The sequence below is a fragment of the Vicugna pacos genome, chromosome 32 (assembly GCF_048564905.1).
Source record: "Vicugna pacos chromosome 32, VicPac4, whole genome shotgun sequence".
Classification (NCBI taxonomy): Eukaryota; Metazoa; Chordata; class Mammalia; order Artiodactyla; family Camelidae; genus Vicugna; species Vicugna pacos.
The window spans coordinates 24,095,332-24,121,940 of NC_133018.1; the positions used below are offsets into that span (position 1 = coordinate 24,095,332).

The 26,609-nt window shown below is 57.3% G+C and overlaps 1 protein-coding gene across 2 annotated transcripts in view; it reads left to right on the top strand.

The window, feature by feature from the left end:
• ADGRD1 (adhesion G protein-coupled receptor D1) overlaps positions 1-26,609 on the top strand; it is a 125,640-nt gene that overhangs the window by 78,021 nt on the left and 21,010 nt on the right. For both annotated transcript variants that reach the window (XM_072953375.1, XM_072953376.1), the window contains 5 exons: positions 4,182-4,255; positions 7,872-7,995; positions 19,169-19,272; positions 20,860-20,971; positions 23,315-23,468. In XM_072953375.1, the coding sequence (XP_072809476.1) occupies positions 4,182-4,255; positions 7,872-7,995; positions 19,169-19,272; positions 20,860-20,971; positions 23,315-23,468 (568 nt within the window). The remainder of the gene's footprint in view (positions 1-4,181; positions 4,256-7,871; positions 7,996-19,168; positions 19,273-20,859; positions 20,972-23,314; positions 23,469-26,609) is intronic.

Sequence of the window (26,609 nt, forward strand, 5' to 3'; positions counted from 1 at the left end):
TCCCCCCAAGGCGGGACGTTTCAAGCCTGCAGAGCCCTGGGCCCCGGCTCGTGACAGGAGCCAGGCCGGAGCGGAGGGTGCATGGCAGGGAGGGCTGCCCCAGACCTTCCGCCCACAGCGCGCGGACCTGCCCACGGCTCTGGGGTCGGCGTTCTGACCACGTCCCTAGGGGCCAGAGCTAAGGGCCGTGGTGCCATCCGCGTTTTGCTTGGGAAACAGTGTTAGGCAAATGTCTCTCCAACTAGTGTGCAAGTGAAGCTGTGCGCGGCCAGCCCCCGTGCCTGCGGCTCCCGCCTCCACAGATCCCACCCACCGCGGATGGGAAACACTTGGGAAAAAAATTCCGGAAAGTTCCGAAAAGCAAAACTTGCAGTGGCTGCGCCTGGTAACTGTTTACAGAGCATTTATGTTGTGTTAGGTGTCGGAAATAACCCAGAGACGACCTGAGGTCCCCAGGAGGGAGCTCGTCGGTTATGTGCAAACACGGAACCGCTTTGTACGAGGTGGACCTCGTCTAACCCCCGCGGGTACTGAGGGACGGCCGCATGGGAAGGAAAAGCAAGCGCGTCTCCGGATGAGGAGCATTCACGGCTGCTGCCGGGAGACTGTCTGCTCTCGAGCTGCATCCCCCAGGAGACCCCTTGCTGCGCCCTAGTCACAGTGATTACTTGATTAATCCTCTCCGCTTCTCCCCACGTGGGAAGTCCTTCCAGCTGTTTGCAGACGTCTCAGAACCCACAGGAGACGTTCCCCGGGGCCCACGTGGCCCTTGCCCGTCGGATGTGCAGCAGCGAACATGTCTGATGGAGGGTCGGGCTCTGTGGGGTCCGTGGGCTCAGGACCCATGAGGGGTCCGGGTGGCTGCTGCCCTCCCCAGCCTGATGAGGACACCCAGCTCCTGGACCCCGGCCAGCGGGGTGGCTGGCTGAAACAGCTCTCCTCTCTCGCCCCAGCACTCGGGGGGCAGATGGGTGGGCGCACCTCCCACGTCTCCGGGAAAGTGGGCTGTGACCCCGCGCTCCTCTCTCCGACGGCACCACACCCCGTGTCAGCACCCGCCGTTCCCCTCCTAATCGTGCTCCCGGGGCCTGTCTAGGCCTCCTTTCTTGAAGATGTGCTGAGAGCCTTTGTTCCATTCCAGCTGCAAACTCTACACCCAGAAGGAGGGGCTCTGCTTTTCCCATCGCAGAAACGGAGCCTCGAGGAACTCAGACGGAGGCAGGAGTTTCCTGTTTCGGGTGTGACCCTGGCGCCAGACCCCAGGGAGCCCTGCCGGCCCTCCACCCTGCCGGCCACACACGCTGGGCTCGGGGCTCTGCCTGATTTTTCCATTCCCTGTGGAGAGCAGTTTAGATCTGCAGTGAGAGGGGCAGGACTCCGCCTCTGCGCGCCCCCAGGTGGAAATGCTGCCGTGCGCTCAGAGCGGGGGCTGGTTCCCGGGTCCAGGTTGGAGGCCGTGAGGGAAAAAGGTGAACCGTCTCCCCGGGGAAGCCCTCCGGACCTCACACTGTGTGTGAGCCTGGGCCAGGCTCCTTCCAGTCCCGGCTGCCTGGACATTTCCTTACGTGACACAAGCATCACCCACATGCACCTCCATGTTTGAAAATGGCGCATAAACACCTGGGACCTAATTAACCTGAGAAGCACAGCAAAGGAGACCACTGACAAAAATGAAAAGACAACCCACTGAATGGGAGAAGGTATCTGCAAATGGTACGACCTATAAGGGCTTAATATCCACCATATGTAAACAGCTCACACAGCTCAACATGAAGAAAACAAACAACCCTGTGAAAAAGTGGGCAAAAGAACTGAAGAGACATTTTTCCGAAGAGGAAGTGCAGACGGCCAACAGGTACATAAAAAAGATGCTCAGCATCACTCATCATCAGGGAAATGCAAATCAAAACCACAATGAGCTGTCGCCTCACATTTGTCAGAATGGCCATCATCAGAAAGAACACAGATGACCAACGCTGGAGAGGGTGTGGGGAAGAGGGAGCCCTGTTGCACTGCTGCTGGGAGTGTGAGCTGTGAAGCCACAGTGGAAAAAACAGTGTGGAGGTTTCTCAAAAAACTAAAACTAGAACCACCATGTGACCCAGCAGTCGCACTTCTGGGCATATTTCTGAAAAAAAAACAGAAACACTGAAATTCGAAAAGTTACATGCACCCCAATGTTCACAGCAGCACTATTTAGAACAGCCAAGACATGGAAGCCACCTACATGTCCGTCAACAGAGGACTGGAGAAAGAAGCTGTGGTGTATTTTTTACGGTGGAATACTACTTAGCCATAAAAAGGATGAAAGTTTACCATTAGCAGCAACATGGATGGACCTGGAGGGCATTACACTAAAAGAAGTACAGCAGAGAAAGACAAATACTACATGATATCAATTACATGTGGAATCTGAAAAAATACAACAAACTAGTGAATATAAAAAAAAAAGAAACAGACTCACAGATCTAGAGAACAAACTAGTGGGGACCAGTGGGGAGAGGGAAGGGGGGAGGGGCAAGACGGGGGGAGCAAAAAACAGCGCAGGGAGCAGTCCTGGAGGGCGTGGGGCTAGTGCTGCAGGAGGTGGGGGTCGCACTTTGTGTCTTCGACTCGGTGGGCTTCGCACTTTGCAGCTCCCCTCGCTGATGGCCTCCTGCTGTGCCAAGTGGCTGCAGGACCCAGGGCTCCGTGTGTCTGCACGGAGCTCACGGCAGGCTGAGAGTTAGGGGGCACAGGAGAGGAGAGCCCTTTCTAGCCTTCAGTGGTTCTCAGGTTCATGTGCGTCCCCCGAAGGGCTTGTCCCCACACCCAGGGTCTGTGATTCTGCGGTGGGGCCCTGGCATGGCCGCTCCAGGTCCCCGGCTGATGCCGGGGCAGCCGTGGGGGCCACACTCGCGCACCCTCCTCGGCATTGAACATGGGAAGGGGCACCAGCTGGGGTGGCCCAGGTGGCGTGGGGACCAGGCTGGGCATCTCGGGCACAGCTAGAAAAACAGGGTGAGAGAAATGAGGGCTTGACCTTTTTAGGGTTTCTTCCTGTTGACTTTCCTGAGCCTGAGGGTGTGTCGCTTGGGCGCCCCGAGTTTCTATAAGGGTTTGATGTCAGGTAAACGCATCTCCCCAAGCACCAGGCCCCTCCCTCCCGAACCAGTGGGCGCTCGGAGAGAGGGTGGCCCTCTCGGTTTCTGACTCACACGCTATCTTTCAGCCCAGCTTGGCCATCCAAACTGGGTGGGCGTCTGGGGCGCCCGTCCATGCAGCTGCAGCCGCGTCCTGCCCGTGGGAAGGCAGAGCTCACCTGCGCGTTAGCACGGGGCTCCGTGAGTGAGTGAGCAGTGGGCCGTCAGATAAGGGGCTTTTCATTTGATTGGGAATCAATTAGCGACCACATATCCCGGAGTCCAGCCGCCTGTGAGCAGCCCTGGTTTCTGCTGGAGCCGCCGGCTTCCCGGGCTTCCTGGCAACGGGTCCTGGAGTAAGCTCTGCATCTGTTTAGGGCAGTCCAGCTGCTGCCTGGTGCCCCGAGCTGGCATCCAGGAAAGGTCCCAGGATGAGGCTTTTGCTCCCTCGGGAAAGCGAGAAGCCTAGGAACAGGGTTGTTGATTGATCTGTTCAGTCGTTCATTCTTTGGTCCATTCATTTAATAAATACTCAGTAAGCGCCTGCTGTGTGCCACACACTAGGCGAGGCACTGGGGACACAGCAGAGGGTGACAGCCGAGGGCTCACCGTGTGCACGTTCTGGAGAGGAAGTCAGCAGATGAACAAGTGCATGCGTATCATGCTGCGTGGAACGTGATGCTGCAAAGAATGCAGCTAAGGGAGGGGGCAGGTTGGTGGTGTTTTGAATGGGCAGGCAGGGTCTCGGGGAGGAAGTAACCTGCAGCAGCGACCCGGAGTGGGGGGCCCTGTGGTTGCCTCGGGGAGGAGCATTCTAGAGGGAGGCTGCAGCAAGTGCCAAGGCCCCGAGGCAGGACCCTGGTTGATGGGCTGTTGTGGGCAAAGGAGTGCGGCGTGAGGCAGGGCTGGCTGACCACAGGGGTTGAGATGGAAAGTCACGGCTTTGCGTATCGCCCACCCAGGGTCCGGTGGGCCGTGAGGGGGCAGCTCGTGCTTCATTGCTGGGAACTCAGCTCCTCCGGCTGGACGGTGAAGCGTCTCTCTTCTCTGTCATTTCAGACTCAAAGGCAGTACATCGAGGCCACCAATGAGAGCAACAGAGTCTTCCTGTACTGCGCCTTCCTGGACTTCAGGTACGGTGTGCTCAGGGGGCTCCCGGGGCAGAGGAGGGGAGGGCGGGGGGGACTGGGGAGGGCGTGGGGGCCTCAGGGTGCAGGGTGTCCAGCCTCACGCTTGGTCACAGGACGGTCAGGTTATGATCCTTTTTTTCCCTGCTTTTCTCTTACGTTCTCTTTTTCTTACTTCGTTTGGACTTAGGGTGTATTTTTGTTGCCACTTTATCTCCGCCGTTGACTTCTCGTGTCTTCTTCCTTTTAACTTGTTTTTGCAGTGGTTCCCCTAGGGCTTAGAGCGTGTATCTGTAACCTGCCTGTGTCTACCTTTAAACGACACTGTATCACTCCCGTGTGCTCTGAGACATTGTAACGGCCTTTTCATAATTCTCACCGTCCTTTGTGCCAGTCTTACCACACATTTACCTTTACTGATGCCGTAAATGCACGTGCATCGCTAGTATTTTTGCTTTACATAATCAGTTGCCTTCTAAAGCAATTCAAATTAAGAAAATCATAATTGTGTGCTTCCCTTCCTTCCCCCCACCCCCATTTCCAGCTCTTTAATTTCTTTGCGCGGAGCCACGTCTCCGTCCGGCATATTCCTGTAACTTTCCTTGCTGTGCAAATTGCTGGCAGGAAGTTCAGTTCTTGTGTTTCTGAGAAAGTATCCTTTCAGTTTTGAAAGATTTTCTTGCTGGGCTTAGGGTGCTGGGTCACATTTTTCCTAGATTTACACTTTAAGAAAGGATGCACGCCATCTATCAGTACATTATTCTTTTTAAAAGTGAAACATCATTAAAAAGCACGTGTCCCGTTGGACCTTCGTGCCATCCTGATAGCCTCTCCTCTCGCCGGTGGCGGCCACGTGGGGAGACTTGTGTGTGTGTGTGTTCTCAGTAATTTTCGCGTGGTTCATGTTTATGTTCCCAGGAAATGCATGGTGTGGTTTAGCGCCACATCTTTCCATCATCCCGCCCCTCTTTGCATTGCCTTCTGCCCACGGCTCTTCTAACTGACGCGCAGCCCCGTACGCACCACGTTGCATTTGCGCGCAGGAGTGAACTTCTTTCTACTTCCTAGGTCACGGGGCTGGGCGTATTTTATGTTATTTGATATCCTCGGCCTGGCTTCCGTCGCAGATTTATTTGCGCCCAAGCCCGGGAGCGAGCCCCTCGTCCCCGCGGGCCCCCGGGACGCGCTTCTTGACGCAGGCGCAGAGGCCGTGCCGCGCGGGGCTCAGCTCGGCCACCCAGGCTGACAGTGTTGTCAGGCCCGCCCGGCCGCATTAGGGGAAAGGTGGCCTTCGCGGCTTTTACTTCGCAGTCACTCTGCATAAGCAGAAGACGCCCTTTCCAGCCCTGCGCCCGCGTCCCCCCAGTTCGGGCCCGCCACTAACTGAAGAAGGGCGCTCCTGCATTCGGGGGACAGACCAAGGTGCATCTCTGACCCAGCAGCCGGTGTCGCTGACTCCGCTCGGGGACAGTCAGCTGGAGCGGGCAGCCCGGGGTGGGGGGAGGGGACGCGCTGTCTCTAAGTCCCTCTTATTCCGATGTTCCTGGGGAGGCTTTGCTCCTGAAGCTGAGAGGTCCGCGTGGAGCTGGCTGCGCTCTCTGGTCTCCGCTAAATGCCGCCACCCCCCTGAGGAGGGCAGGCCGCTTGTCACCAACACTGCCTCCGCAGTGGCTGTCCCCGCGTCGCTGCCGTCAGGGTCGGTGCCACTCCCGAGTCACCTCCTGGGGACACCTCCCACCCCACCCTCAGGTCTCGTGTTGCCCAAGCCTCATCCAAGGTTACAGCCACTCCACGTCCTTGTGGGGACACTCCCTGCCTCAGAGAGGAAATTAAAATGCTGCCCGTGTGTGCTTTGTCCATGGGACACCGGCAGGAGGGGGCAGGACTGCATCTTTATCGGTTACCCCCCGGGACGGCCGCGTTTCTCATCTGCTCCGTTCGCGGCTGGCCCTGCAGTGAAAACTGAATGTTAAGCAAAGAGAAACTCAAGCTTTTAAATCTCTTCAACTTCCGAAAAGCTGTCCCCAAGGTCCCCTGCCTTCGGCCCAAGCAAAGGTCTGTCTTTGCTGATGACGCCAAGTTGCGGTTTCTGGGAAGGATAATTTCAGCATCATTTTTGAAATTTGACGATACAGAGAGATCCAGAGAAGAAACCTGCTGTCACCAATATTCTCACCGTAAGAATTAACCACAGTTAACATTTGAGCGTATTTGCTTCAAGTCATTTTTGCCTTGGTTTATACTTTAAGAAATGATACAAGATTGAAGGAGGGGACAGCTCAGCGGTGGAGCGCATGGTTCCATCCCCAGGACCTCTGTTAAAAGAAGAAGAAAAGAAATGATACAAGTAATAGGTGGAAACCATATTCTTTTTTTTTAAAAAGTAAAACATTATCAAAAAGCAAACATGTAAAAGACTTTCACATCTCGTCCTGGTCTCCTTCCCTCTCCGAGGGGGCGTTTCCCCAATAATTTGTGTATAATTTATGGTCATGTCCACAGAAAACGCAGGCTCTTCTTTTGCTTCGTGCCCCTGGCACCATCACTCCACGTTACACGTTGCATGTTATGCATCTGTGTTTCCCCCATGCGGACACGTGTTGCTTCTGACTGATGTAAGAGCCCTGTCGTGTTTGTGTCTGACACGTTGCATTCATCCAGGCCCCCAGGGGACATCGGGTGACTTCAGAATGTTCTCTGTCTGATGTCACTGTCATCTGTCACTCAGTAGGTAGCCCAGACGCCCCGCTGTGCATGCAGCTCCAGATTCCCTAGGCGAGGGATGCTGGGCTGCAGGACTGGCGCATTCCTTTTTTTTTTTCTTTTTTAATTGAAGTGTAGTTGACGTACAACGTTGTCTTAGTTTCGGGAGGACAGCAAAGTGACTCATGTATATACAGACATGTATATACACACATATGCATTCTTTTTCTGATTCTTTTCCACTAAGGTCATTACAAGATAGTGAATATAGCTCCCTGTGCTCTACAGCAGGACCTTGTCGTTTATCTGTTTTATATACAGTAATGTGCACCTGTTAATCCCAAACTCCTAATTTATCCCCCCTTGCCCCTTGCCCCTCTGGTAACCAGAGTTTGTCTTCTATGTCTGTGAGTCTGTTTCTGGTTTGTAAATAAGTTCATTTCTATCACTTTTTTAAGATTCTACATATGAGAGATATCATATGGTATTTGTCTTTCTCTGTTTGACTTACTTCACTTAGAATGACGATCTCCAGGTCCGTCCATGTTGCTGCAAATGGCATTATTTGATTCTTTTTTATGGCTGAGTAGTATTCCATTGTATAGATATACCTCAACTTCTTTATCCAGTCATCTACTGATGGACACTTAGGTGGCTTCTGTGTTTTGGCTGTTGTATATAGTGCTGCTATGAACATTGGGGTGCAGGTGTCTTTTCAAATTAGAGCTTTCATCTTTTCCGGATATATGCCGAAGTGGTTATACCATTTTCCTCTAAGGAAACAAATCTTGCTTCCTTGTGGCCTGACTGACAGCAGGCACATTCTACTCTCGTCAGCCCAATGGGTGAGAACACAGTCTCAGCTCACAGGCCAAGGGGGGCTATTGCGGCCCGCTGACCACTTCTCCTGTGTCCTCAGCTCCGGAGAAGGCATCTGGTCGAACCAGGGCTGTGCTCTCACGGAAGGGAACCTCAGCTACTCCACCTGCTGCTGCACACACCTCACCAACTTCGCCATCCTGATGCAGGTGGTCCCACTGGAGGTGAGCGCCGGGCAGCAGGAGGTCCTGGACCACGGGGTGGGGGTGCCCTTCCTCTGTCAATCTGCAGTAGGGCCGGGTAGCCGGTCTCTGAGAGACCTGACTTCCAGGGGCAGCGTTAGCCCTGTGGTTGAGGGGGGCTGCCCACCGCCTTCTGGGTCCCCCTCTCTAAACAGGGCCAGGACAGCGACCCTAGCCGCAGGTTAAGGAGGGAAGAGGCCCCTCCTCGCTGGGCTTCTCTGCTTCAGAATATTTAACTTTTATCACCTGCTGGGTCAGCACTAGAGATGACTTTCTTTGGTTCAAAGCAAGCATAGCTGGTAAGGGAAGGAAAAGATGCTCTTCAAGATGCCCCTGGGGCGCCTCCCTGACACCGGGGTGTGAATGCCTTCCTTGGCTCCTAGGCCCCCAGAGGCAGATGAGCTTCCTGGTGGGGGCGGAGAGCAAGGAGGGGGCAGGGCTTCCCCCAGGATTCCCTACGTGCAGGGGAGCCGGGTACCTCGAGGCAAGTTTGGTTTCGTCCCACGTTGAGCTGTGGAAACTGGAACATTGACGTGTGACTCTGGGTTTCTGGCTTCTCTTGAAGATTCAGAGGGTTTGGTGCTGCAGAGCCAGAGTTTTTACTGGGAGTGGTGGGGCCAGAGCTGGGTGGGGCTGTCCTCCCCCGTCAGCCGGGCTGAGCCCTCCGCCGGCCACTTGTCAGGAAGGGGCCCTGATCTCCCACCTCCATGTGCCTCCATGAAGGGAGCGGGCGGTGGCGGGTGGGAGATGGGGGCGCTTGCTGCCGCCGAGTCACCTTTGCTGTGTGACCCGCTCTGGCAAACCCGCTCCTGTGACGGGGCTAGGGGCCCCACCCGCTCCGCGGGGCCTGTGTGTCTATGACAGACTCTGTTGCCCGGGGTTTCGTAGTCCAGGGGCTGCATCTGTTGGACATCAGCAAATGTCTGGCGAGCATACGATGCATCAGGTTTGTGCACGATGCTGTGATTCCGGTAGTGACACCGAGACTGCGGCCGGGCTTCCCCTGAGGACTGATTCCGCATCCGCCATCGTTCAGCAAATACTTACCTGGCACCCACAGGTGGGCCGGGCCGGGGGGTTTACTTGTGAACAAGAGACACAATGTCTATAAGAAAGACAGACAAACAAATGAGCAATAAGTAGGTAATTTCAGATAGCAGTAAGGGTGGGCGGGACACTGGAGAGAGGGACGGAGGAGGAGGGCGCCTTTCCAGGATGTGGTCCGGGGAGGTGTCTCCGAGGAAGTGACACCTGGATGGCCACCAGCGGCTGCTCACCAGCAGCCCCGGGGGAAGCATACTCCAGGCTGAGAAGGGGCAAGCGCGGGGTGGGAGGTAGATGAGGAGGGGGCGGTGGGCGGCAGGCGGCGAGCACGAGGGATCTTCACGTTTGCCGAGAGCAGGTGGCTGCTACGAGGAGCCTGGGGTACCTGTGGAGGCTCCAGACAGGTTCCCAGGGACGCTGGGCAGGGGGGGGGGTGTGTGTGCTGCGCCACCCTCTCCCCCCCGCCCCACCCCGCCCGCTCCCGCTTAGCCGCACCCAGCGCTGTTGCTCTGGACGGAGGCCCCTTTGCTCTGCCTGTGCCAACGCTTCAAGTGAGGGTGGGGTGTGCAGACGTCCCGGCAGCCCCTCAGCTGGCGTGGCCGGGGGAGGGCGGGCGCGGCCGGGGGTCCCAACGGCGGGTGGAGAGAAGCCAGGCACTCGCGTCGGGTCCTTCAGGCCATGAGCTCTTAGGGTCCCGAACCCACGGCTCTTCATAGACTTGAAGGGTGCAGGCCCCCGGCCCCCCAACGCCCTTGGTGGAGTCTCTGTTCAGGCAGGTGTGACCCCCAAGCACCCCTGGGGGAGCAGTTTTTGAAGGAGTGACATCGAGGGGCAGCTGCCTGTTGAGTAACTGGCACCCCGTCCCCTTTAGCTGCCGTCCTTGCCGCGTGCTCAGCCAGACCCCCTTCTCTCGCTGTCCCGCAGCTCCTGCATCCTGGACCGCGGTGCACACTGGGTTGTGACCCACTGGTGGCTGAGGAGATCGGTGTGGTGGGCTGTCACTAGTAATTTAAAGAAAAATGGCATAAGATGGACCACGTACCAGGGAGCCCTGAAGGGGGCAGGTGGGTCCCTGTCCGTGAGCCCCAGCGTCAGTTACCCTGACTGCACGAGATGCTCCTTCTCCTGGTCCATCCGCTCCATCGCTCCCGCCGCCGTCCCTGCTGGTCCTAGTCCGCGGTCACGACATCGCTCCTGTCTCCTAGCTCGGGCCCCCCAGGATGAGGAGCAGGGCCTCCGTGAGGCTCACGCCCCCACCTCCGCCTGCGCACAGGCCCCCCTGTCCTCCCTTCCACCGGGGCCTCGGCCCGGGGCTCACCCGGCTCCCCTCTGGTGTCTGGGAGGGGGGAGTCCAGCCACTCACTTTAGAAGAGGCTCCGCGCTGCCGCCATGCGGATCCTACGGCAGCAGGGCTGGGAGGGTCCGCGTGGTCCTGTGCCCGAGGCCTCTGCCTGGCGGGTGGAGGAAATGAGACCTGGAGGGCGGGGTGGCCTGGCCTGTGGTTGTTCACCCTCTATCAACAAAACATGGAATTCTTGGCAAACCCTAGGCTTCGTAGACGTTATTCAGGAAAAATCACGGTGCTCGTGACCTTGAGTTGGGGGGAGGGCAGAGCCATGCCGATGGGGACCCCTGAGCAGGGGCAGCGCGGAGGCGGATGTGGCCCCCGGAAGGGTGCAGGGGGCTTCAGACACAAAACGTCCGGGGGGGCAGAGGCGGCAGATGCGGTGGGAGTGGGGAACCGTCGCGGCCGGTGGGGACGTGGGGAGCTGAGATCCCCACCCCGTGGACAGGGCAGCCCGGCAGATCAGACTTGGTGCTGCCCCCTCCTTGAGAAAAGCTGGAGGCTGGTTTTGTGCAGAATCTCCTGGTGTTTAGACGCGGCCTTAACTCTTCTGTCCAGGCCTCGTGTGAGGGGTGTGGCCGTGGGCGGGCCTGGTCCGGTGTCCCAGGACCGGCAGCCCTCCCAGCGCGCGCTCAGGAACCACCAGCTCTTGTGAGGATGCTGACTTCGGCTCCGCGGGTCTGAGTGGGGCCTGGGTCCTTCCTTCTCGCAGAGCCCGGGTGGTGCCCAGGCACTGCTGGCCCCTGACCACGCTCTGAGTACACCCTAGACACACGCACCTCGTCTGTAAAAGTCAGGTCAGGCTTCCAGTTCACGTCCGGTTACAATGGCCGGCCGATTGTTCCAGATTTGAAGGGACAGCGCATGAGGGCTGGTCTGATTCCAGATGTGTGCTCAGTACAGGTGGGAACGTGACCTAGTTTGGGGGTCTGCAGGAGGTAAGTTGCAGAGCAAGCCTGTCAGACTGCCTTTTGGGAGAGGAGTTCCAGGGACGCAGCAAACAGAACACGGTTTAAAACGAGCCGCAGTCGCAGAGCCTGCAGGGCAGGTGTTCTGCCCGTGGGCGTGGCCATCGATGCTCCTCCCACGGAGGCAGCTCTGGAGGGTGGGCACCGGGGGTCACTGGAGGCGGCACGGAACAGACCACCTGTTGGTGCAGTGAGGACAGGACAGGCACCGTTTCGGGGTCTCTTCTCTCCTTCCGGCCTCGCCATGTGGAGGGGGCACTGTCACCATCGCCATCACAGGTGAGAGTCTGGGGACGTCCCCAAGGTCCCCAGGCAGTGGAGTCTGGACTTGAGCTCTGCTCTCAAATCCCAAAGCTCAGGCTGGTGGCCGTGCCCCTGGACGGCCCGCGAGCAGAGCAGCTTCCTCTGCGTCCTTCACACACCGAGGACTGAATCCGGCTTACTCTCTGACGCAGGTGGGTCTGCTGGCCGGCGGGAGTGGGCCGAGGGGCCCGACACTCTCAGGAAGCTGTGTTTGTGCATGTGGGAGGGGGCATGGGAGGCAGCTCAGTCCAGCGAGCTAAAAACATCCGGAGTCACAGAGCGGCTGTGATTATAGACCTGTGACCGCCCAGCAGGGACGCCAGATTTAGACTGTCTGTGGGTGTCTTCGTGGAAGCAAATCATAGCTACTCATTGCCAGGAAAGGTCGAGTTTGAAATGGCTTAAAATTATTCATGCTAAAAATGAACAAAACAAAAGCTAAGGCAGTTATCACAAGTAGACGGCAAATCCGTAGTACGTTTGGAGCGTTAATAAAAACAGCACCAGCGCCTTGTTTCCCTGATGAGTCTGCATCCTCCGGAGCCCCGCCAAGGTGAGCGGGAAACGGGCCTGGGCCCCCTCCGTCCCGTGCGAATCCTGATTGTGGACACTCAGGATGGCCCGTCGGGACCCTCGTGCAGCCCAGCACATCTGGCCACTCGACTGTGACTGTTTCGTTGTCTTTTACTTAACCCGTCCTTACCTCCTTCTCTGATTAAAAACATCATAGTTAATACTTAGCTAGTACGTACACCTTCAAAAACCTCAAGCTGTCAAAGGTATTTGAGTGAAGTCTTTCTCCCGCCACGTCTGCCTCCTAATTCCACTCCTGTGAAACCACGGCTGTTACAGCGTCTCACGCCTCCTCTGTCCAGGTGTGAGTCGTGCCCTGGCCCCAGGGCCGTCCCTGCAGACGGGGCGTCAGGCCTCCTCCCTGCCCCGCAGTTTGCTCCGTGGTTGCCCAAGCCTCTGCCTCGTACTTGTCACAGCTGGGTCACGCACGATCAGGAGCCCCGGCTCTGAGGACATTCGTCCAGGCAGCTGCTACTGGGCACCCAGCTGGGCCGGTCTCTGGCTTCTTCCAGCAGCCCAGTGGTGCGTGCGCCATCTTGGACACACCTGTCCAGAAGAAAGTCCCGGCAGGTGAATCTGTGGGCCAAGGGCACAGGCATTGAAATTTTGAAAGACACCACCACGTAGCTCTCTGGGGACCCTGACCCAGTTTGCACTTCCTCCAGGGTGCGAGAACGGGCGACTTGACTGTGAATGTGAGTCACAGAAGTGCGGCTCCCTGGCTGGGGCTGTCTGACTCGCGATGTACGTGCATCTCACGCGGAGAATAAGCTGTTACACTAACGCCAGTACCTCTGGGTCCGAGTCCATCGCGCGCGGTGCCAGCCGGGCGCCTCCCTCAAACTCGTTCTCCGCATCTTTAAAATCAGCAAACTCAAATCCAGTAAGACTCCCAAGAAACTAACTTGTTTCGTGTTGGATAAAATTACCTTAAAGTTAATTTGGAGCCGCAAGTTTCAAGAAAATCAAGGGAAAGAGTGGAAGGAGAGACTTGGCTGTGACACAGATCGGAGTACACTGCGAAGCTGCCGTGACCAAGGCGGCATGCCCAGAAGGGAGTCATCGGGACAGACAGAGAGTCCAGAATGGACCCCGTAACTTCTCGACACACCCAGGAGAATCTGTGTTGCAGAATTAAGGGGCAGAAAGCAAGATACTGTGCAAAAGTATAAGATAATATTTGCAGCCTTACTTGTGGGGGAAATAACAGAATAACAGAAACATTAATGAACGTAGCACTAACGACTGTGTAAATCCTGACACATCAATGCCAAGGAAGGTCATGTACCTGTATGTTGACAGAAGTGATTGAATCAAGAAATAAGCTGCAGTTATGATTAAAGAATGAATTATAATCACACCAGCTGGCTTGACGGAATCTCCAAGGTATTGTGTGAAAAGGGCAAGATGCTGAACGGAATGTGTAAGTATCTCATTTTTATAAGACCAGGTCAGGTCCCAGTGTGAGGATGGGTTCACGTGGGAGGTTGTGTCTCCGTATATGGTAAGAAGAAAGGTCTAGAAGGTGCATTCTAGGCTGTCAGCAGGGTCGGGGGGCCATGTGGGTCCAGTAAGGGCAGGAGGTGGTGGTGGGGGTCACATACGGGTCGAACCTCCTATTTGGAGAGACTGGACCAGGACCCCCCGTGAGATAAGTTCCCGTCGATGCATTTGTGTGGAATGACCTCAGATGATTGAATAAGTGGCTTGGAGAGGCGGTTGTAAGGTCTGCTCCCCAGGTGAGGTTCTGAGAGCACCTCTCATTCACGGTCCTCCCCGACACCCAGGGCCACCGAGCCCGGCTTGGTGCAGAGGAGGCGTGAACACGCGTGAATGAGCGAGTCTGTTCCAGAGGGGAGAGGAGCTCAGGGTAGTACGGGAGCGTCTCCCTGGACGCCGGAACGTGGAGCTCATGCTGGTTTAGTCAGTCACCTGGCTCCTAGGCACAGGGATGGGCAGGTGTGCAGGTGCAGGCAGGTGGGCACCAGAATGTTGGGCATCCCTAAGGACTGACCAGCAGGGGGCGCCAGGAACCGAGGAACAGAGGCTCCCTTGGCGGGGGATGCTCTCGTGGGCTGGTCCAGGAAGGAGGCAGGTGTATGTCACCTGCGGCTTCTTGAGTGCCTGACTTAAGAATGGAATTTGTAGGAAGGGAAGTCAGAACAGCCCGGCTTTGGAGGAAGTGAGAACAGGAAGGCTCTGGGGTGAAGGGCTGAAGCTACGGGAGTGTCTGGGACCCCCACCCAAGGTTCGCAACCCAGGGGCACCGTCTGGTTGTCTAACGTGGGGAAGCTGTGTGTAACGACAAATGGTTGCCAAGGCTGCACCAGGTGGGGCCTGGGGACGCTCAGGGTGGGGTGGTGGTGGGCCTCGCCCTTGCTGGCAGGAGCACCGGTGCGGCTTGAACTTCCTCCAGGTGGCTCCCCCCCGCCCCCCTCCCGTCCCCTTGGGGCGTGGGCGTCTGTCCGGGGAAGGAGCAGGAGCACCGTGTCGGGGCAGGTGCACCTGAAAGCTGGTGCCAGGAAGCCCCGCGCCTTCCCTCAGGCGGAGCCCAGCCAGGGAGCCTGGGGTGAGGGGCCGGGCAGCCACAGGCCAGGAGCAGTTCCCTAAGCCAGAGGCACAGCCCGTGGTCTGGAGGCTGACTTTGGCCAGTGGACTTGTGCCACTTAGCCCATTTGTCAATATTTCAAAATGCAGATACGTTACCTAAAATTTTGGATGTCTGGTTTTCTTACAAAAGCCGCAGCAGCAGCTCTGGCCGCACGGAGTCCCACTCCTGACCGAGCCGCCCTGCCCCCTGCAGACGGGCGCATGCACTGCAGCTCGCCCCAGTCCCCACCACTCCCTACCGCCTCCCACAGGCTAGGGGCCGGCTGCCACTCACCTTCCCACTGCTGTTCTGTGTTTAGGAAGATAGTGCCATGTTCCTTGTTCTTTTCTAGGGTAGGAAAGTGACATCCGCCAAGAGGAACTTTTGAAAAAGGAAAAGAAGATAAAGATAATTCTTTTTGGAAGAAGAGACCCGCTTGTTTATTATGTATGCAGGCTCCCGCTGGCCTCTTGAATTTATATGAGCCGCCTCTCTGGAGGCATTGGCGTTTGTGGTCTCTGACTCAGAGGAATCCATGTCCTGAAGCAAACTCCAGGCTTTTCTGGGCATTTCTAAATCTAGCCACTGGCGGGACAGGAAGGGTATGGCTGGGGCACACCACGCCTTCCCAAGGCCGGAGCTGCAGTGGGGGTCCTGCCTCCACAGGACCTGCTTCCCCGTCTCTCGGGGCCGGTGTCCCCTCTGGGCCAGTGGCTATAGGACCCGCCCAGCAGTCACCTGGCGAGTGTAGCTGCCGAAAGCTACCTGCCCTGGTTTTGACTGCCTGGAAGGACGGGTGTGAAGTGGCAGCTTAATTACACAGCGGCCCTGGGGCTGGGCAGTCCCCTCCCTCTGAGCTGTGTCTGTGGTCCTGCGAGTGTAGCAGACAGGCCAGGCCAGCAGCTAGTGCCGGTGGAGGGCTCAGCTCACCCCCGGGAAGCAGTCCCTTCCTCCGGGGTCCCCGCACACGCATGCCACTCACCCGAGGAGCACCCACTGCACGGCACCCCTGGGAAGGGAGGTGGGTTCCTTTCCAGGTTCAAGGGCTCCCTCGGGGAAGGTGATCTGGGAGTCACGCCTGCCAGGTGGAGGCTTGGTGGAAACGGGGTGCAAGGGGAGCAGCGAGGAGGCCCGGGGGTGGAGGGGGTGGGGTTAAGGCAGAGGCTACAGAAGTGGGGAAAACGGGAGACGCATGGATATGTGTCAGCAGAGGAAGCAGGAGGACTTGGGGAGGGGGGCTCAGAGGGGAGGGGGACCCAGAAGGACTCTCAGATCCGGGCCCCTCCCCGTCCTCCACTTACCACCTCCACCGCAGCCCCCGCTCCTTCCACCACAGCCTCGTCACTCCCAGAACTCTCGACCTTAGTTATTCATGTTTATCTGTTTCTGTCCTTGCTCAGCGTCTGCTTTCCCCGTTGCCGCGTGAGCCCCATGCTTGGCACACAGTGGGTGCTCAATACCTGCCTGCTGCAGATGGGAGCCCAGGCCGTCTGGGTTGCCCGCCCAGACCGAGGACACTCCAGTTTATGAGCAGTCTTCAGGGTTTTCAAAGGACCTTTTAATCACCTCTCATGTTCAGCTCACGGGCTCACTTTGTAATTCACGGGTCACGGAAAAGATGACCTTCCGATGCCTTATGTTCTGTATGAACATTTCAAGACTGCCCCGCTGGGGTGTTAGCTCGGCTCAGGAGAGGGGCCATAGCTCACTCTTCTTAGTGTTGTGCCTGGCATAAGGCTGGCTTTGGTTGGGGCTGGTAGAAGTGGTGATGAAGAGTTGGTTGATGGTGGGTTTGGCTGATAGTGGGGTTGGTCAATGGTAGAGCTGGTTGATGATGGGGTTGGTTGATGGTAAGGTTGGTTGATGGTGAAGCTGGTTGATGGTAAGGTCGGTTAATGGTTGAGTTGGTTGATGGTGAGGTTGACCAATGGTAAGGTAGGCTTATGATAAGGTTGGTTGATGGTGGAGTTGGTTGATGGTAAGGTATGTTGATGGTATGGTTGATTTATGGTAAGGTTGGTTGGTGGTCAATGGCAAGATTAGTTAATGGGTGAACTGGTTGATAGCAGGGTTGGTTGATGGTGGAGTGGGTTGATGGTGGGGTTGAAGATCCCATGGTGCAGGACTGGGTAGGTGTGGGTCTGAGGCTAAGGCTGGACTTTCGTTTATCAGAAGCTCCAGGCAGAGGGTGCACAGAGAACAGGTAAAGATTTCAGTGAGTGTGTCTGACCAGGCACAGCGCTCGCACACGGGAAGCTTCTGTATTGTGCAGTGAACTCTCGCTTTAGCCCACGGGAACCTCGCCACCAGTCTGTGAATGGAGGAGGTAAAACTTTATCATCTCTCTAAGAGGCATATAAACAGTGCTGTAGATTAAATAAATCTTTCATAGTGAATCAGTAGGGGAGTCAGAGGAGTACACTTGAGGGCTCTTTCCACCCTGAAACTGTCAGCAAAAAGCTCTGGAAAACCATTATCCTGGGTGCTACCCTGCTGTTCTCAGAGCTGTGGGTGCTGAGACAGTGAGAGTGCCGTGAACATGATCTCTGTCCTCAGCTCCCCATCTCTCCAGGAGAAAGAAGACATGCAATGTGACAGCGGCAGCGAAGAGTGGGGCACATCCCACTGGGGGAAGAGAGGTGATTTAAGCAGAACAGACATGAGCAGGGATGGGGCAGAGCCGAGGCCCTGTGGAGCGGAGGGCTCACGCAGAGAACCTGGGCTCAGAGTCCGACTAGGGAGGGGACTGCCCGGGGACAACGGGTGAAGATGTCCCCGGGGCCAGGCAAGCCCTCGGACGCAGGCCCGTTGCTGCCCTTCACTTCCTGACGTGGCCGTCAGTTACGTTAATTCCGGCTTAGCGGGTGCTGCACAGGCGGACCTTAGTTTCCAAGAACAGCGGGCGGTCTGACAATGTCCCTAAACTCTTGTAACGGACACTTCCCTGCGTCTCCAGGCAGAAATCATTGGCATGGTAACAAGATTTTCCAATTGCCTTATGAGACAGCAAAGGAGCGTTACACATCTGTACAATGTTGGTGTTTTCTCATTTGGTTTTAGTCTCCGTTTCTGAAGAGTATCACCTCAGTGACAGCGCATCCAGAGAGGTGCTCTCTTCTCGTCCCCAGAGAACCGGAGAGATACCAAGCTTAGCTGAGCCATAGATATGTATTCATATTCATATTTATATTTATATCCACCTGCAGGATTTCCCAGAAGCCTTAAATTGCTTCTAGTCACCAAAAGCCTTTAGAGGCAGGGAGAGAGTGCAGCTTTCCCGAAACTTATCTAACGCCAGAAACCTCATTTCACAGGAGACCAGCAACAGCGTCTGGCGGGAACTAGAGTGTTAAGATACAGAGTGTGGGGATGTGGCCCCAGGAATCCGCTCCCACTGCCTTCCTAGGACATTTGATGATTCAGAATGCCACCTGCAGACAGAGAAGGCCAGGGCTGCAGGGCGTCCTGGCCGGTCTGGAGGGGCCTTGACGTCTGGGGCTGAACACGGACGCAGAGAGAGCTCCAGGCTGGGTCTCTGGTGCCGACGGAGCCGTGAGCCACGGCAGGAAGCCCACACCTCTGCGGGGACAGGCTCCGGGAAGCTGGTCTACTAAGCGTGCGATTGAGGGAGCGTGGAGCAATTGGGCTCCCAGGGTCAAACGTGTGTGACCTTGAGGCGCCAGTTCCCAGAGCCAAGGGAGCTGCCATCTGGGGTTGTGCTGTTAGGTGAGCTGTGGTTTCTGTCGCTCCCCTCTGTGGCTTTGCAGCCGCTAAACTCACCACGTTTGTTTGTGCTCTACCCGATGTCAGGGATTATAGCAGACCCCTCCAGCCGGGAGTAGTCACAAGTCCTGGGTCAGCAGCTGGGACAGGGTCATGCTGGGACTGGAACCCGGGGGTCTGGGTCCTGGGTCCGGCTCTTAAGCAAATCCTGCATCTCCTGTGCAGCCAAGGGCATTGCAGTCCAGATGCGGGGGCGCAGGGCAGGCGGGCTGGGCAGGGATCGGAGGGGGAGTGGAGGGGCTGGGCAGTGGCAGGGCAGAGGCTGGACGGATGGGGGAATTTGAGTAGTCGGCGGAGCCATTTGGAGCACCTGAAATGTGCAGAACTGAGGGCCAGCACCAAAGAACTGGACCTCCTGGTGCCCGCAGTGGGGCACCGGGGGAGAGTCAGGGGCTGGTGGTCACCACCAACTCATGGCACAGTGGCTGCCTCATGTTCAGCTGTGCGTTGGCCCCGGGATCCTTTCCAGCCTGAAGCCCCCCATCAGGGCCAGTCCCCCTCCAGGACCGGGATGGGCAGCTGACCACCTCTGCTTTGCTTCCCGCACAGCTCGCTCTTGGACACCAGGTGGCGCTCTCGTCCATCAGCTACATCGGCTGCTCGCTGTCGGTGCTCTGCCTGGCCGTCACGCTGGTGACCTTCGCCGTGCTCTCGTGAGTCATCTCCTGCTCTCCCCGGGCTCCAGGGGGTTTGGCGGCTTTGTGTAAATGTCAGTGCCACCCCTGCACCACTTTAATTTCACTTGTACTCGGGACTCTGCCCACGGTGTGCGCCAGCTGGGCAGTCACTGTTTGTTTCGAGATCTGGGGTGCAGGGAGGGCGCTGTGGGGTGGCTACTGGAAAAGGGAGGAGAGAGGAAGGGTGCAGAACTGGGGGACACCCGGCTTAGGCTAAGCTGGAAAGTTCTGGAAAGGTCCCCAGCCCACAGGGCTTGCTGACCACTGACTGGCCAGCTGAGAGCCAGGATTGAGGACCCCCTCCCTCCAAATGATGTCAAAGCAGCAAGATCCCGTGGGGCGGGGCTGCGGGAGGCCCTCGGGGTGAGAAGACGGGGTTGGCGGGACACCTCCCAGCCGGCCGAAGCCACATCGCCCCATCACAGCTTAAGGGAGTGGAGTGGAGGCTGGCGGCTGGTCCCTCTGCAGCCCTCTCTGAACTAGGACAGGAAGGTGAAGCGAGGGACCTGCGTCTGGGCGGACAGCTGGGAAGTCCTGTTCGCGCACCCCCCTCAGGCGTGCTGGGGCTCAGGGGCTGGGGTTTTACTCACCCGGGTTGGGGGCTCACGCTCTGGGGCTGCTTGGGAGTTTATACCTGCCCCCCCAACACCTTCTTCTGCTGGTGGGGGTTCCTCCTGGAGGCCAGCGCCCCTCCTCACCTGCCCTGTTCCCTGAGGACACCCACCACCTGGCTGCATCTGTGACTGGGGTGGGGGGCAGGCTGGGCTGATCTGGGGCTGCAGCAAAATCAGCAGGCAAGGCCATCAGCTTCCTGAGCCCCTCCTTCTCTGCTGACCCCCCACCCCGAAACCCTGGGCGCTTTGAGGGGAGGTGGGGGGGTATGCAGATGACACACAGGCTTCTGGTGGGATCTGAGCAGGTAAGAGGAGACTGACACGAGTTTGGAGGGGCCCCAGCCTTACAATCAGGATGTTTCTTCTCTGATTCCCTCAACTGTTCGGTCAGCGAGCCCACCCCGCCCAGCTGTAGTCAGCGCTGAGGACAGGACGCAGCTGTGCCCAAGACAGATAAAACCTGCCTGGGTGGGGAGTGGGGGCCGGACGAGGAGTGAGGACTCAAAGGCCTGAATAGACATTGTCCCAGCCCTCAGAGCCCAGCTGAGAGAGCAGTTTAAGAGGGGCTGGATGTCCTCCGCTCCCTCTGGGACACTCTCACCCCTGGGAGGCCTGTGAAGGGAGTTTACTGCGGAGGAGCGGCTGGTGCAAAGGCCCAGAGGCTGGAGCAGACTGGAGGTCCTGGAGGACCAGGAAAGGGTGTCTCTGTGTGAGCAGGAGAAAGGACAGGGGTCAGAGCGATGGACAGGGGTCAGGCCCTGCAGGGCCTGCGGAAGGAGCTGGGTCATTTCTAAGAGCAATAGGAAGCCACTACTGGTTCCCAGCCAGGAGTGGCTGCATCTGGGAGGCTTATAAAGACGTCTTCGGTGGCCCTGGGAGGCGCAGTACCGAGCAGCCGTGGCTGAGCCAGTGCTGGTCTGGGGCCTCACTCCTGCCTCTCTGTCCCCAGCTCGGTCAGCACCATCCGGAACCAGCGCTACCACATCCATGCCAACCTGTCCCTTGCCGTCCTGGTGGCCCAGGTCCTGCTGCTCGTCAGCTTCCAGTTTGAGCCGGGCACGGTGAGTAGGCGCCCTCTGTCTCACAGTGTCAAGAGTGGGCCTCCCTTCTGCCCCCACCCTCCACATCACCAGGGGTGGTACCTTCTCCTGCTGGTTTCAACTCAGAACTCAGACCACATCCCCCAGACAGCAAGACTGTGGCTCCTCGGGGACAGACAGTGACAGGCAGGTGCTGGCATCCCTGCTCAACATCAGGCTCAGTGATGAAGACACGTGTGGCCCACGGTGTGTGGGGCTCTGTGCTGAGGGCTCCATAGATCCACCCAGTCAGTCCTTGTACCAGCCCATGAGGTGATGCTGTCAAAACCCTCCTGCTCTAGACGCAGGACTGAGGGCTACCGCAGCTCGCCCAGGGCCACCTGGTAAGTGCTGACTAGGGTCTGACCTTGTGCAGTCTTGCTGCAGACACTGTCCTCCCTCCTGCTCTGACCACCCACAGCCACATCCCCTCTGCCTGCCAAGGGTGGGCTCTCGGCAAAGGGACCGGAAAGACCCAGACCAACCATCTCCCTGCCCTTGGTATCGCGTGAGGGTTCTCCAGGGACCCAGGAAGTCTTAGATCTCACAGAAGGTAAAATGCTGAGGCTGAAACGGCCCAGGCTTGGGTGACGTGGTTTATAACCACAGCCAATGAGAGGGAGAAGCAGAGATATGCTTACTCCACACAGGAAGGAGGGAGAGGTGGTTCTGGGGAACCGAGCAGTGTAAGTCAGTGGTCCTGGGATGCAACCCGGATTGGCTGATGTGGGGTGAACTCTTTATCTCACATAGTGAAGGTCAGCAGAGCCTCACTTCTCCCCACCCAGCAGGGTCCTCAGCCCCACCACCTTTCTGGGGGTGGCTGCCTCCAGAGGGATCCACCCTCCTCTGCTCACAGGTTTAGGGTTTCAGCCAAGCACCTAAGAGTTCCTGGCTGTGCCGTGGACAGGTGAGGGCTGCGCCAGCCTCATTCTCTACTTCTGGACACACCTCAAGCTCCATTGTCTATCATCACATGGGGTTCCCTAAAATGCAGGTTTGGGTTCAGGTCCCACTGCGTGGTGGCAGCAGGAGGGAAAGCAGTCCAGGCACTGCATCCCGGATGGTGACCCTGGGGCTGGGAGAGCTGCTCCCTCCGCGTAGCTGAAATCCCAGGCAGGGCTGAGTGGTCCTGCTTCAGTGATCCGCCCCTGGGTGACCTCTGTGGCAGACGAGAGGTGACCGTGGTGGTTGGTCTCGCCTCACACAAAAGGGGCAACTGGTCCTAGAAGAGGCAGGGCCACCACTGCTGGGACCACAAATACAATATATGTGTCTCATTTTTGTATCTCAGTGTAACAGGTCCTCGTGACAAGAAACATGGCATTTCAGCCACTTGTATATGCATTTTTAATCTGGGAATTAACTGACCGGGGGTCCTTGGGAGGACGTGGAGCCCCTCACCGAGGTGGTGGTTCTGGTTTTCATGTTTGTTTTCCTCCCCGGGGCTCCCGGTTCCCTGGACCTTTTATCCGAGCTCAGGGATGGGTGGCTGCTGACTCACAGAGAGCACAGGGGGATCTCTGATCTGGGGTCCCGGGAGAATCTGAGACCACGTGGCTGAGCCTGGAGTTACGGCCAAGACACCAGGGAGCAGGCGGGACCAGCAGAGCCTGGCTGCCCTGAGCAGGGAGCCGAGCCCGCTGTGCTGAGCAGGCCCCTGCCCTCGCTGGCTCCTCGGAGAGAAGTCAGGGGCCGCCCTCTGGGTATGGGCGCTGCGAGCAGCGGGAAACAAGACTGCAGGGAGTTTGCGCATCTCTGTCCATTCCCCTGCTGAGAGCAAACTCTAGGGAAGCCCTGGGTCACGCAGGCCTCTTTCAGCTCCAGGGGGGTAGCTGACACCCTGAGGTGGAGCCGGATGGCAGGCTGCTTGCTCCCTGGCCCTCCACTCCCTTCCCCTCCTGGGCTCCGCTCTGCCGACCTTCCCTCTGGGACCCAGGCGGCTTCGTGAGCTCCAGGCTCCCGTCCTGACCTGCTCCCTGGGGACCCGCCCACCCGGGAACCCACCCCATTGGACCAGGTGGGTCACATGCCTCCTCCTGACCAATCCTACTGCAGGGTGGAGATGTTCATGCTGACTGGCCGGGCTTGGATCCCTGCCCTCTGCTGAACCAATTGCTGCGCCTGGTGGGGGGGTCTGATGCAGTGATTGGCTACCGCCTGAGTCACGTGTTCCACCCAAATCACTGGGCCTGGAAAGGCAAGACGTGACTCCCAGGAGAAAATGAGGCCACGTGTCGGGAAGACGCCCCCAGGAAACGGATGCAGGGAGGCCGGGACCCCTGCTCACAGCCCGAGGGAGCTCACCCTCTGCTCTGCTCCTAGACCCCGTGCCGGGTGCTGGCCGTGCTCCTGCACTACTTCTTCCTGAGCGCCTTTGCGTGGATGCTGGTGGAAGGGCTGCATCTCTACAGCATGGTGATCAAGGTCTTCGGCTCCGAGGACAGCAAGCGCGGCTACTACTACGGGATGGGCTGGGGTAGGTGGGGGGGGGGCGGGGGGGGATGGGATAGAGCCGGGGGGCGGGGCGGGTGGGCTGCCCTTTCACCTTCCTGTGACGCACCTCGAAGAAGCCAGGTTGCTCTTAGCCTTCAGCTTCCCCACCCTTTTTCAGAAAGGTCGGTTCCCACGGGGAGCGCCTTGGAGTTCTCTGTCCTCGGGGTCTGCTTCCCTCCCACCTGGGGAAGTCCCAGAGGCACTGCTCTGCGGCCAGTGCATGGACAGTGGCCCGCTTCCCTTGGATTGATGCCCCTGCTTTAGTGCAGGGCACTGGGCAGGGAAGGTGGCCTCTAATGTCAGTGGGTGAGTGTCCCGAGGTGAGCACACTCAGGGACCATATTCTCCACCAGTCACACCTGGGATAGTCCCAGATGAAGGGAGGGAGGGAACCCTGATCTCCTGGTCACTCTTACCTGGAAGAGTTTCTGCAGCATGGCCCTGGGGAGAGTGAGAAATGCGGACAGCCTGGCCCCGAGGTATCGTGGCTCTGGGCTGGGCCCCAGGGGAGGGAGCCTGTCTCACTGGCCACACCTGCCTGGAGTTGTGGCCTAGGTGTTCCAGCCTGAGTTTTTGTTTTTTGTTTTTATCCAGACTTAGTAGATTTTCTTGAATCCTTTTTTCTTAATTTGCTGTATGCCCTTGGGTAGTTTTACAGAGCCTTTCCATGGCCGTGCGTTTTTACAGCTAATTTCCACCAGCGGTGGTGGTCTCACTGAGGGGTGGTCTGTGGAGCTGCCGTCACCCTGGGAGTCACCTCCCCATGGGCTCGGCTTGTTTGTTTCACTTCCTCCTGCACATCCGGAGGAAGACCCCAGGGCACAGGGTAATTGACACCGGGCCTTCCAGCGTCTGCTCTGAATCATTAATCCAACATAGGGACCTGCTGCTCGTTTCTGATTTTCTTCAAATACACTTAATGTTCACAGCCCTCATTGTGCAGGGAGCAGACGGACGTGCTCTGAGCTGCCTGATGGAACTTACTTAGGGATGTAGTGGAGGTAAATTACACACCCCTCCTGCCTTCTCCGGGGAGACTGGAGAGGCTCATCGGGTGACGTGGAGAGAGGGAACGCGGCAGCCACCTCCAAACTGGTGTGGTCGCCGCTGATGCTCTGGGCCCAGCCTGTGAGCAGGCTTGCTGTTCCTGGTGCAGTTTTCCACCCTGGGCCCCCAGAACGAATGTCCTCTCCGCCCCACCCTCCCCTTGGTGAGCCCGACTCAGAAGTGACCTTCTCCTCCAGTCCTGCCGTGACTCCCTGTGAGAGCAGGGTTACTCCTGCCTCTGACTTCCGACTGCACTTAGTGAGGGTTGATAGGACAACATGGGACCCACCACCTGCCGTCCTGAGGTCCTTCATGGAGATGGTCATACAGTGTAGAGACGCACACACACCCCCCGCAAGCCAAGCAAGGACAGTTGAAATGAATTAAAATTGTGAAATTTGTCTCTCCGGTGAGAGGAGCCATCTCTGTTGGCTCAAGATGGAGGTGGTTGGTCAGGGGGTCGTAATCCAATCCAATCCATCTGTGAAGGATGCTGGAGATAAAAATGAGACATGAAAGAAATTCGTTACCGATGTTTAAAAATCGAGAGATCTTACATAAAATTATAGAGTTCTTTTGAAAAATGCGATGATCTGGGAACCCTGAGCTTCCATTCCTGCTTGACAACTTTAGCTGTGAGGTTTCTGATGCCAGCGTCTTCCTGGTGGGTGTCTGCGTGGGGAGCCCCTGTTAGAAGTTCTCTGTGAATGGAGCACTGGGCTGGGATCCAGCCGGCCTGCCGCCTCTTGTCTCCACGTCAGCGTCCCCTTAGCTGATTTCGTCAGGGCTCGTGACCCACCTCCATCCCTCTGATTGGGTCAGACTGAGCTCTGGTCTAAGTGAAGACCGTCTGCAGCGGCTGGGCTCTCTCCACATGCAGTTATTGATTAAAAAGGAGCTGGAAGCTGGCCCAGGGCGTGGGAGAGTTCACGCTGCAGGGAGGGCCCCTCGGAGAGGCTGCTTTCCCGTAGATTTCCACCCTGCTCTTATCCCAACCTTCAAACAGCATCATTTTTGGAAACCCAAAGACTGTGCTTTCAGCAGAGGTGGCATGGAGGTGTCAAATTAACAACATACCTAAGGTTTTGTTGTACGTCAGGCCCCCTGCTTGAGCTTGTGAGATGAGTGGAATGTAAGCTCTGTCCTCAGGGAGTCCACATGGGAACCGGGGAGGTGAGTGATAAACAGTCGAGAGTTTACACATCGGTGCAGCAGATAGAAATCTCTGACCACAGACTCAGAAGAGAAAGAAGCAGAACTTGCTTTATTTTTCTCTATTACGATTTCTGTTGTGAGCCCCCGCTCATCTTGGGGTGAACACTTAATCTTAGTTCATTCTGAGCCCTGCCTTTCTTTGAAGTGGTGCTGGTGTACCAAGAAGATGACAGGTGCCGAGACCTTGGGAGGTGTATTAGTCAGGGCAGGCTAGGTAATGCTGCCGTAACAAGCAGTCCCGACTCACATTGGCTGGAAACAACAGTGTTTATTTCCAGATTACACTACATGTCCTCAGTGGGCCGGCCGTCACCTGAGGGGCTCTGCTCACAGCAGTCACTCAGGAGCCCAGGGTGATGGAGACGGTGCTGCCTTGAGCCATTGCCATGAGAGAGAAGGTGACATGGGCAGATGTCACCCTGGAAATGAAATACTCAGCCATTAGAGGCGTGTGTCACTTCTGTTCACAACCCACTGCCCAGAAGGAGCCGGTGGCCCCCACACCCCCAGGGTGCAGAAGTGCAGACCTCCCACATGCCCAGAGCAAAGCATCCGGGATGTGGCACCAGTGATGTGACTTGGGGGGGGGAGTGGACCACTTGTCTCCTGGCATTGTCATCTCAGCCCCTTCTCCGTCAAGACATCCCTGCCCCTGTGTTGGGTTTCACATCGTCTGTTGTCTCAGGTCTCCGTCTGTCTGTCTGGGTTAATGTCTCATAGCAGGTGCTCCTTATGGTCAGTCCTGCATCACCCCTCCCTCCCTCCTTGGTCTCAGGAGGCAGAAGCCAGGGAGGAACTGGTGTGGTCCCTCTGAAAGGTCACCACATTCCAGAGAGCACTTCTTGAGCTCCATAAAGTAAGT